General features: G+C 49.5%; 1 protein-coding gene across 1 annotated transcript in view; it reads right to left on the reverse strand.

Annotated features, from left to right (window-relative positions):
- HADHA (hydroxyacyl-CoA dehydrogenase trifunctional multienzyme complex subunit alpha) overlaps window positions 1–12,043 on the reverse strand; it is a 30,386-nt gene that overhangs the window by 15,139 nt on the left and 3,204 nt on the right. Inside the window, exons 2-9 of the mRNA XM_069850644.1 lie at window positions 8,557–8,598; window positions 8,398–8,468; window positions 6,795–6,928; window positions 5,484–5,622; window positions 3,943–4,062; window positions 3,753–3,855; window positions 1,029–1,151; window positions 87–205 (exon numbers count right to left, since the gene is read on the reverse strand). Coding sequence (XP_069706745.1) covers window positions 87–205; window positions 1,029–1,151; window positions 3,753–3,855; window positions 3,943–4,062; window positions 5,484–5,622; window positions 6,795–6,928; window positions 8,398–8,468; window positions 8,557–8,598 — 851 coding nt within the window. The remainder of the gene's footprint in view (window positions 1–86; window positions 206–1,028; window positions 1,152–3,752; window positions 3,856–3,942; window positions 4,063–5,483; window positions 5,623–6,794; window positions 6,929–8,397; window positions 8,469–8,556; window positions 8,599–12,043) is intronic.

Genomic DNA, 12,043 nt, shown 5'->3' on the forward strand with positions numbered 1-12,043 from the left:
GAACCACCTTCCCTCTGTGTCTGTTGTCATGTTATCCCACAGATGCACCTTCATCATCATTTCTCAGGCCTCGCAGCGGGAGTTACCTCAATGATCTTCAGCGGCGCAGGGTAGAGTCCTTTGGTTTGCTTCTGAACTTTGCTCTCCACTGTCTTGTAGACTTGCTGCCTCACGAAGGGAAGAGCCATGGCATAGTCTGTTATCTCTGCAAGATGGGACAAAACATGTCTCAGCACAGCGCTATATGCACCGTCAGCCTTTAAATGATTAACTTGAAAATTAAGGGTTTAGATGCGTATGTTGCGTATCTGCAACAGAAACCGTGCACCTGAAACTCAGCCACAGGCAGTATGGTCTGCTCAGAAGGGTTTCCATGGCTCATTCCACAGACAAGGCTCATTTGGGGCTAAGATATCTCCCTAATACAACTAGTAACAGACTGAGCTCTGTGGAGCACAACTCACATAGAAATGTCACTATTTCTGGGCTCTGCTGACTGTCTAAGGGTGCTGCTAAGGAGGATTAGTGCAGACCAGACGCAAGTGCCTCTTCCCACTTGCTTACACAAGCTTGGTACAGAACTTTGAAGGTGGATAATCCTACGGAAGCAGCTGCTCCTCACTCCACGAAGCCTGACTCCCTTGGAACACAGTTCAGGAGCCACCATGTGCAGCACTGGCAACGTCACTTGGAGGTCACAGAATCATGGAATGGTTTGGATTGGAAGGGGCCCTAAAGCCCATGCAGCTCCAATCCCCCTGCCATGGGCGGGGGCATCTCCCAGTGGATCAGATTACTCAAAACCCCGTCCAACCTGGTCTTGAACATCTCCAGGTATGGAGGTGTCTAGGTCAGACCTGCAGAGCAATGTTTTCTCTATCAACTCGCTGGTCTACAGAGATTACAACATGAAATTAAATGTTTGGAATATGGAATTAAGTAGGAGCAGCAACACATTCCTGAGAAACAAAGCTGGATTATACTCGCTCCAGTCCCTCAGGATTTAGTTATGATGCCCACAGACTTACTCTGAATTAGCCCCTTTGATCTTTTGGCAGACACAGTCTTGTTGGCTAGTCCTCTGGCAAAGCCGATTGCTACCTCCTCCAAGTACTCAATCGTCCGTTCTTCTGGAGTCTTCACGCCTGGCCCTGTGAACAACAGAGAAACCTTGAGGGAAAGCAGCAGAAATCCTTATTGATGGATGGTGATGCAGAGAAGCAAGGATGAGACAGCAGCATCATGTTCCTTTGAATTGCTACCACTCTCTTCCTCCCACCTGTTTGACTTTTCTTGTTTGTGAATGATGGAAAGGCTCAACAGACAAATATCCACGGCATTATACAGAAACTCCCAACGGAGCAGAGCGCAGTGCGCCACTGCACCATCAACACTGCTTTCATGGAGTCACAGCACAGTTTTGGTTGGAACGGGACATGGCAGACCACCTGGCCTGACCTACTGCTCAAAGCAGGGCCAAGTACAAACTTAAATCCAACTCTGGAATTATAGAATCATAGAATGGTTTGGGTTGGAAAGGACTTTAAAGATCATCCAGTTCCAACCTCCCTGCCATTAGCAAGGATACTTCCCTGCCAAGCAGATCAGGTTGCTCAGAGATGTGTCCTCCCAGGCTCTGAACCCCTTCAAGGATGGAGCTCCCAGCACCTCTCTGAACCCTTGCTTCAACACCTATTTTTTTTTTTTTTTCGCAGACTGTGCCCTTTATTCTTCAACCTTTTACTCTGCAGAACTGCAGGCACCCTTGTATCTCAACAGAATTTCAGTGGGGTTCCTCCCCTCCCTCTTGTTGCACCCCTTCTTCTTTGCGTGGTACAGTAAGTCTGCACAACTACACTGCTGTTAAATACACAGACAACAGTTTCAAAGAACTGAGTCCCTGAAAACTACCCGTACTTGAGCTGATGTCCAATGAAACCTCAACCTTTGACTTCAGGTGCAGGAAATCTCTCCCTTGCTTTAGCTAGAGCACACGGTGACACCTACCCCAGTCTAAAGCTGCCACACAAACAATGAAGCAAGCCACCACAAAACAAGTTTCAGCAGCTTCCAAGGGTGGGTTGCACAATTCGCAAGCACAGGACTTGTTCCATGAGTACCAGAGGAGAGAAAAGGCAGTTGTGTAAAGCTGCTGAAGGAAAATACTACGAGTCATTACTGAAAGAACACCCAGCAATTCTGCACAGGGCCACCATAACGAGCCTGTGGCTAAACGTGCAGCCTTGGGCTCCCTCTGAGCCAGCAGAACAAACCACAGGAGGTTACAGCTCCGCACGCTTACACCTGAGCAGCCTTATTCACCTTTGCTCTGAACTGCTCCAACCACACCCAGATGTTGCACGGATCCTCAGAACAAAGGAAACGCCACAGCAGATGCTTCCCCACTGCTTCCCCACACAGCAGTTAAAAACTAAAAATAAAACAGAAACCCACTCGTCTTTCACCTCCTGTCACTCCTCACTCTACCAAAAGCTGACGTCTTCAACTTTCAGGTTTGCCTATCTCCTCATAAAGACCTGAGAGCATGTACTCAGCAGATCCCAAACACTGCTGCCTGCCGGAGGGTCTCCCAGCAAGAAGCAGGTAAATGATAATAGAATCATGGAATGGTTTGGGCAGGAAAGACCCCAAAGCCCATCCAGTTCCAAGCCCCCTGCCATGGGCAGGGACACTTCCCCCTGGATATAGGTTGCTCAAAGCCCCACCTAACCCATCCTTGGACACCTCCAGGAATGGGGCAGCCACTATTTATCTGGGCAACCTGGAACAGGGTCTCCCTACCCTCACAGGAAAACATTTCTTCCTAAGATCTCATCTCAATCTCCCCTCTTGAAGCTCAAAACCGTTCCCCTCATCCCATCCCTGCCCTCCCTGATCAGGAGCCCCTCCCCAGCTTTCCTGGAGCCGCTTTCAGTACTGGGAGGCTGCTCTGAGTTCTCCCCAGAGCCTTCCCTACTCCAGGCTTAACAACTCCAACTCTCTTAAGTCTGTCCTTGTATGGTTCTCCTGCCCTTGGATCATCTCCACGGCCTCCTCTGGACTCGCTCCAACAGATGCATGTCCTTCCTATGCTGAGGACTCCAGAGCTGGACACAGAACTCCAGGTGGGAACTTTCCAGAGCAGAACAAAGGGGTAGAATCCTCTCTCTCACCCTGCTGGTCCCACTGCTTTGGATGCAGCCCACTAATTACTCACTGTCCCACTCAGCAGTTGGAAGTGCAACTTGGTCTGCAGTTTGCAAGGAATTTCTGTATCCAACTGAACGTCAGTTGGCAATTCCAAGCACCTAAGATGAAGGGGCGGGGGGTGTTGCTGCTTCTTAAGATCTTGTCACAGAGACAAACATCTGCAGGCTGCATAAACGTATGCGCTGGTCACCTCTTCTTTCATTATGGGTTGTAATCCATCCCTGTGACATGATAAATGAGGAATGCAGGTTCTTATCTGTATAATTAGCCTCCGCAACAGTGCCCACAGGCCTGCCCTCTGTGCTAACATTTTCCTACTCACTCAGCTTTAGCAGGAGCCTGACATTTCAAGGTCCTCGTGCAAATGCTTCTAAGGTGGGAATGGAGACAGCACTGCAGAGCCTGGTAAGGAATTCGTAGCCTATATGCTCTACCCAAACGAGACTGATGGTTGCATCAAAGGCTTCTCCACCCATTTTAGCTCAGTGGAGAGGTTAACCAACAGGCAGCAGATCCAGAAAGTGAGAGGCATCGTGGCTGACCTAGTGGGTCCACCAGCTGGTCAACGAGACCCATCTTCTTTGCTTTGTCGGCACGGATGTTCCTTCCAGTCAGCATCATATCAAAGGCAGCAGGAAGTCCCACCTAGAGGGCAGAAAGGAGATTTCAGAACGGGAGTAGGCCATGCAGCAGAAGGGTCAGGCTACCAAGCCAAGTTTCTCTCCTACTTACCATCTTTGGCAGCCTTTGAGTGCCCCCAGCCCCAGGCAGGAGACCCAGTAACACTTCAGGTGTGCCCAAGATTGTTTTCTTGTCCTTTGTTGCTATTCTGTAGTGACAGGCGATGGCAACCTTAAAGGAAAAGAAAAATAAAGGTCTCCCTGTGAAAGACCACAGAGACCTGGGCATCTATCACAGTGGTCTCTTCCACATGCTGCCTTGACTTTCCTCTCAACCCTACCCCAACTCCCTAACTCAACTGGCTCCAAATTCCCTCTGTGCTCACTGATGGCTTCTTCCAGCAAGAGGAGCACACGCGCAGTGGCAGACAGCAAGTGTTATGACCTGTACATGAAACCACCAAACTGTGCCAAGCAACTTTTAAATCTCCTCTAGACCATCAAGGGCTAAATTCATTTGCAACCCTGAGAGCACAGTCCCATCTACAGATCAGCCATGATACCTGGTTGATCACTGGATCACCAAGCCCAGATCTGTAACCACAGTGCTTGTAAAAACCTGCAACTGCCTGAGAAATCAGTACACAACTGAAGAGACTTCACTCCTACCCTGTTGTAGTAACAGCATTGCTCTGGGAATTCATAGAAACACAGAGTCACAGAATGGTTTGGGATGGAAGGGACCTTAAAGCCCATCCAGTTCCAGCCCCCTGCCATGGGCAGGGACACCTCCCGCTGGATCAGGTTGCTCAAAGGCTGATCCAACCTGCCCTTGAACACCTCCAGGGATGGGGCAGCCATGACTTCTCTGGGAAGCCTGGACCAGAGCCTCACAGTAAAACATTTCTTCCTAATAACTGACCTCAATCTTCCCTCTTTCAGCTTAAAACCATTCCCTCTTGTCCTATCCCTGTACTCCCTGATCAAGAGCCCCTCCCCAGCTTTCCTGGAGCCCATTTCAGTACTGGGAGGCTACTTTAAGGTCTCCCCACAGCCTTCTCTTCTCCAGGCTGAAGAAACCCAACTCTCTCAGCCTGTTGTTGTATGAATTATCACAGCTTTTCAGTTTACAAAATCCTAAATGAAGATTAGGAAACAAACACTGCACACGGCCGAAGTGGCAAACGACAGAGCAGAGCACGCAGGGTGGAGCCCAGCCAGGTTCCCCACACTCATCCCTCACACAACAACTCCAAAAAGCAGAAGTTGCTGGGATACAAGACTCAGTTCATCTGAAAAGCAGCGATTTCCATCCTGGACTTTGCCAGCAGCATTTATCCAGATCCAATATCTGCTAGAAACAGACTGTTTTCCCTGGGGTGCTCTCATCTGAATGTTAGCCTGGCCCATGTAGATTCATAGTTCATTAGTGCTCTTTCAATAGAAGCAGGACAATTGGCATGGCAGAGCCTTAAAGAAGCCACAACCAAGCCATTAACCTGCCACAGACTCATCTGAATGGATGTAATGAACCCACGTCAGGCCTCAAATCCCTCTCACACCAAGGAATCCTGCAGACATTGTTTGGATTGTTTATAGAGCCAGTACTATCAATTCCCACTGCTGCTTGTCAGACCGAAAACTGTTTGATACCTCCAGGCCTCCTCCCAGGCAGGAGCCACTGATGGCAGCAACGATGGGCTTTGGAGACTGCTCAAGTTTTTCTAGCATCTTCTGTCCTTCCTGAGAGAGCTGAGACACTTCCTGAGAAGTCTTGCAGGCTTTAATCATGCTGCAGCAAGGCAGAAAGAATGATCAGAATTGGAAAAACACTGACAAAACAGCAGTAAAATGAGAGGGCTTCAACGAGTTTGTCCCTCTTTTCCCACAAAGCTCAACAGACAGGCACGAGCTCTTTAGTCCCTCAATTTTAATTTAACAGGCAACGCAGGAAGACTACTAAACTCTGTGGGTTAAGCCATGGCACACTGACACCGGGCTGTGCCGGCAGGCAGTGAATGAGTTTCCTTGTGTCAGAGCTCTGAAAGCCTGCAGGAGAGAGGAGGAAGGGTCATAGGAAGCCTCACAGCCTTTGCCAAGAAGGGTGGAGGGGAGAGCCCAGGATCGCTTTCCAGAGGAGCAGATGGCCAGTGCTCCAACGCTGCGCTCCACCAATTAGAAACTCCCTGTGCCAATTACTCTCCTGGAGGCTGGCAGTGTTTGCCAGGCAGGCGCAATTTGGGAGGCTCATAGCATTGAGGCCAGCAGACACCTCAAATACACCCTGCCCTTCAGCTCTGCTTACCTGCTCTAGCCCCTGCCTCCTCTCCCCCACAACACAAAGCCTCTCCCCTCAATAAAGCCAGCCAAAAAGGTAATAAGGTTTTAAAGGACCTATTTGTGATTCACATTCTCTCCTAAGTGCTCTTCTGCCTTTTGATATCTTTAAACAAATATTCTGTCCTGCCTCATGACAGGACTAGGAGTCAATGGCGCACCCAGGGTCCTCACATAAGCGTTACCCACGCCGGATCACCGGGGAGGCTGCTTGGATGCTCTCTGCAGCGGAGCGCCAAGCCCTGCCTAACGAAGGGGCCACGCTGGCAGGCGGCCAGGTGCTCAAACCCAGCTGAAATGAAGTCCTGCATGCAAATGATCTGCACTCATTGTGTCCCAGACCTAAGGACAATGCTCACCCTGGAGCCAGGAAGGGTTTCCTTGGCTGCACCCCAGCACGCAGGAAACAGTGACCAAGGGTTACAGCCAAACGGGGCTTAATGACTTGCCACGTTCCCCTTTATCAAGGTCCTAACAGCATTTGAACAACTCGGGCAACCTGTGCACATAGATTTCATCCCATCTCACTCCCGGGGAGATGCCAGTGAAACTCAGACTTCACAGCACACAGACCTGGATGTTGGGCTTCAGAGAAAGCTCCATCAGCGTGACCTCCAGTGTACTTACTCGATATCTGCTCCAGCAATGAAGGTGCCTGGCTTTGAAGAGATGAGGACGGCACTTTTGATAGCTTCATTGGCCCAGATCTCATTCATTATTTCGTTAAATTCCAAGTTCAATTGTTTGGATAAAGTGTTCACCTGAAAGCAGCAAATGAGCACTGTAAACAGGGAGCCCAGGAGACAGCAGAATTCAGGCTCTGATTAACTACTGGGCTCAATCATCACACCATCAGAAATTGTGCACGCACTGGCACCAAAAAGCCAAAGCCAACGGTAGGTCTGAGTGGATTTTCCAAGTCAGCGGGAGCAGCAATTCCACAGCCTTTAAAGATTTGCCTTCAGGAAAAAGAAAACTAGAACATGTAAGAATTCACCCAACAGCCAGAACATTGCTCTGCACAATTCTAACACTCTGGACACTCCAGCTAAGCCCTGGCTTGCTATAAAAGTTCATCCTGTGTCCTAACACAGCGAGAAAAAAACACCCAGATGAAGCCCTGCTGCAGGTCACCAAGTAACTTGTTATTAACAAGTTCCTCCTTAGCCTCACCAGCAGTGGGTTTGTGACCTCAAAAACAGATTTTTATGAGCTTCTAAACTGCTTTTTTTTTCCTGTAACAGACACTCTCCTTAACCACCTCGAAACCAAGAACCTAATCAAACCATTATAGAATGTTTCGGGTGTGAATAGATCTCAAAGCCTGTCCAATTCCAACCCCCTGCCATGGGCAGGGGCACCTCCCACTGCATCAGGTTGCTCAAAGCCCCATCCAACCTGGCCTCCAATACCTCCAGGGATGGGGCAGCCACCACTGTTCTGGGCAACCTGGGCCAGGGCCTCCCCACCCTAACAGGAAAACGTTTCTTTCTAAGATCTCATCTCAATCTCCCCTCTTGCAGCTCAAAACTGTTCCCCCTCATCCCATCCCTGCAATTCCTGATCAAGAGCCCCTCCCCAGCTTTCCTGGAGCCGCTTTCAGTACTAGAGGCTGCTCTGAGTCCTCCCCAGAGCCTTCTCTTCTCCGGGCTAGACAACCCCAACTCTCTCAGCCTGTCCTCATACAGGAGGTGCTCCAGCCCTTGGATCATCCCTGTGGCCTCCTCTGGATTTGCTCCAACCAATCCATGTCCTTCTGTGCTCAGGACTCTAGAACTGGACCCAGGGCTCCAGGTGGGATCTCTCCAGAGTGGAGCAGAGGGGCAGAATCCCCTCCCTGGCCCTGCTTTGGATGCAGCCCAGGACGCAGTTTGCTGTCTCGGCTGCGAGTGCCCATTGCCGGCTCATGTTGAGCTTCTCATCTCCCAGCACCCCAAGCTCTTCTCAGGGCTGTTCCAAATCCATTCTCTGCCCAGTCTGTAGTTATCCTTGGGATTACCCAAGCACAGTAAGATTCAGCAGTACCTTGTGCCAGTGAGAGACAAGTTAGCAGAGTACACACAAAGTATTTCCAATGTCCATTAAATACCCAAACAGTCACTTCCCTATTTCTACTTTGCTCACAGCTGCAGGTCTCAAAGGTCTTAAATTAGAATTTTCAACGCCTTGTCTGTACAACTGCCAATTCCATGGATGTGACATGGATATTAACAGCCAGCTAAATTGGTACCTTTGAATTGGGTGTGTGGAAGCGTACGACAGCAACATCTCCTTTGATATCATAGCTAACGTGGGTTCTGTCTGGAAACAAACAGAGCGGTGTTATCAGTTTATGCTCAGTGGATTTTACGACAGAAAATGAACTCGCATAGAAAAGCTTCCCACTTACTGTGAAGAGCAGTGGAGGTGGAGATATTCCGGCAAGCATAACCTAAAGAAAAGAAGTTGCAGATGTTACAGAAACTCTCAGGTTAACTCTCCTTTATCCACGCACCCTCTCACCTCCCCTCAGCTGCCGAGTACGAGGTTTTGGCAAACCCCAAGTGTGAGACAGCTCCTTCCCTTACATTGACCTGTGCCACCACCAGAGTTCAGTAGACTCCACGCTACTGAAGTGACCTTCACAGTGCAGATTCCACCCTGAGATTCCAACACTGGCGATGCCAAACAGAGGGCACAGGAATAATCAAAGCCTTCTTCCCAAAGGGCAGACAAGGGATGAAGCAGGCGGCATGCAGGAGTGTTCTGCCTTTAGTATGTGCAGTTCAATGCTTTTTCACACCCTGAAGCCAAGGCCTGGCTGTGCTTTGGAGAGTTTCAAGCCTACAAGTTAAGTTCCCTGCAAATTGAATGTAACTGCTCTAGAATATTTGTGCACAAACACACTCTTATGCCACCCCAAGTGTTACTTCACACATACCTGGGCACATGTCTAGGGAGCCCCTGAAAAAGCACACAAAATATTTATTTTCACCTCCATCTGTTAACACAATACCCAATCAACCTCTAATTACATAAGGAAGCAGCCAGACGAACGTGTCTCGTTTGAATGTGCTCAGAAAACTCAGATCATGGCATGAACAAGTCCTGCCCATAACTAAAATGCCACTGTTTAGACTCAAAAATCCCAAGCCTGAGAAGTTCTATTTGACTTGACGATCTCACTTCGTGAATGAAGCTCAGATCCGTTCCTGTGACCTTGAACTTGACCAGGAGGATCGTCTAACACTGATCCAGGCTGAGTCCCTCCCAAAGCTGCTTTAAGTCTGGAGTGCAGTAAAAGCATTATTGCTTAGGCAACACAAGAACCTCTACCGACTGGAACACAGCCAGGCAGCTGGCAGGGCTTACTGCTCAATGCTGATAAAGTGTTCAGGAATGAAACATTCCCATTCCCAGCAGTAAAAAAGCAGAAAATCCAGTATAAAGTCAGAAGCTCAGCCTGCACCTCAGCCCCAGGTGCTTCCCCCCGACCCCCATAGCCCTAGGGCTGGAGCCCTGCTGCACTTTGGCCCATTTTCCACCTTCTGCCAGTGCTGGCAGCAGGGAACGACCTTTGTGCTCCATTCCTTGGGCCCAGGATACAGGAGGCGAGGCTGCGGGGATGGAAATTCAGAGTCAGTCTGTCCCAGCGCAAGGATTTGCGTCTGTGTGCGTCATGTGTCCACAACACCATTTTAAAAACCAAGAGTAAAGCTGTTCCCATTCCAAAACTACTTAGAAATATAGAATCATGGAATGGTTTGGGTTGGAAGGGACCTCAAAGCCCATCCAGTTCCAACCCCTGCCATGGGCAAGGACACTTCCCACTGGATCAGATTGATCAAAGCCCCATCCAGCCTGGCTTTCAACATCTCCAGGGATGGGGCACCCACCACTTCTCTGGGGAACCTGGGCCAGGGCCGCACCACTCCCACAGTGAAGTTTCTTCCTAAGATCCAACCTAAATCTTCCCCCTTTGAACCTAAGGCCATTCGCCCTTATCCCATCACTCCATGCCCTTGTAAAAAGCCCCTCCCCAGCTTTCTTATATTTCCTTTCAGTACTGGAGGCTGCTCTAAGGTCTCCCCACAGCCTTCTCTTCTCCAGGCTGAACAACCTCAACTCTCTCAGCCTGTCCTCGCATGGGAGTTGTTCCAGCCCTTGGATCATCTTTGTGGCCTCCTCTGGACTGGCTCCAACAGCTCCATGTCCCTCCTGTGCTGAGGACTCCAGAGCTGGACACTGGACTCCGGGTGGGATCTCATCAGAGCGGAGCAGAGGGGCAGAATCCCCTCCCTCACCCTTCAGGTCCCTCTGCTTTGGATGCAGCCCCAGACACAGTTGGCTTTCTGGGCTGTGAGTGCCCATTGCTGGCTCATTGTCGCGATAGCCAACATTAATTTTTCTTAACTCTTTATGCGCTGAAGTCCGGTATTCCTAGAACTAAACACCTTCCCTACAAAGCTGAGTGTGGGCTGACAATTCCTCTGCTGAACACGGAGCACTTCTAGTGGCGGTATTTTAACCCAACGAAAGCCCCACAGCCCTGGTACTTTAGAAGAAAGGCAAGGACCAAGTCAACGGAGTGAATCCATTTGCTTCCAGCCAGTGTAGCTGCACATGGCTGAGGACAACAGAAAGGGACATCAGACCATATAGAAGTCAGCTGCAAGGCCAGGGGTAACATTCTCCTTCCACCCTCTCTATCAGGCATCTGCTGTAGCCGGGATCTGGGAAAGTAAGCATCACATAGAATTATGGAATGGCTTGGGATGGAAAGGACCTTAAAGCCCATCCAGTTCCAACTCTCTACCATGGGCAGGGACACTTCCCACTGGATCAGACTGATCAAAGCCCCAGCCAATCTGGCCTTGAACGCCCCCAGGGATGGGGCAGCCACAATTTCTCCAGGCAACCTGGGCCAGGGTCTCACCATCTTCTTAGTGAAGAATTCCTTCCCAATATCGAATGCTACCCAACACTTACCAAAAGTGAAGCACCCACTAGGTCATAAAGCTATATTGCACGCAAAACAATCTCAATTAAAAATACAAAGCGAATGGATTAGTTAACCTTTGCTGAAATCTAACACACCTTCCTCCTACACATCAGTTCCCAAACACGCTGCTTCCATGAATACCTTAGACCTTGAATTTCTCTTTGTCTTTCAGTTCTAGCAAAATAAAAGATAGGAAATAGGAAAAATAAAGTCAAGAGCATGTGTGAACAAATCTCACCCCATTTCAACATAAACTCTTGGAAGAGGTTCCATCATCTGAGCAAAAGCTCCTCACATCCAAGGGAGGCTCTTCAGCCTGACAGCATCTCATTTTAGAACACAGAAAACTGTGGAAAACATTGTCCCTGTCTAAGCTAAAAGCCTAGTTACTCAGTCACAGCCATAGCACATGTGTAAGGCGTTGGTTCATTCAGCAGTGCCATGGCAACTGGTCAGGATTGGAGCCAGGAAAACTCTCCTTCAAAATGCTGGAGGAAGCAGCAGCAGCCAGCTAGATGCACGCTTCCGTCATTCCACTGACATTTATGCTGAAATTAAAAGCCCTGAATATCGATTCCATTTTCACTACTTCACTCACTCCAATTAAAAGACCCTCTAGAGCAGGGACGCCCACATCTCAGAACCTTGTTCTCAGGACTTTGCCAAGAGCTCGGAGAGTGGAGAACTCCTCTTCCACACAGTCTAGCCGGAACCTGTTTCTTCCCACTCTCTATTTTCAGGGTCATTTCCCCTGCGGCTTCCCTGCTGAGCACTCCCCCTTCATGCTCTGCCACTCACCCGGACGCAGCGTGCCACGTGAAGTGGGAACAGCGGCCATGGGTGGGTCAGAAGAGCCCGCCTGCAGTCCTGGACCAAGCCAAGCAGCAGAGTGAAT

The sequence above is a fragment of the Phaenicophaeus curvirostris genome, chromosome 2, assembly GCF_032191515.1.
Source record: "Phaenicophaeus curvirostris isolate KB17595 chromosome 2, BPBGC_Pcur_1.0, whole genome shotgun sequence".
NCBI lineage: Eukaryota > Metazoa > Chordata > Aves > Cuculiformes > Cuculidae > Phaenicophaeus > Phaenicophaeus curvirostris.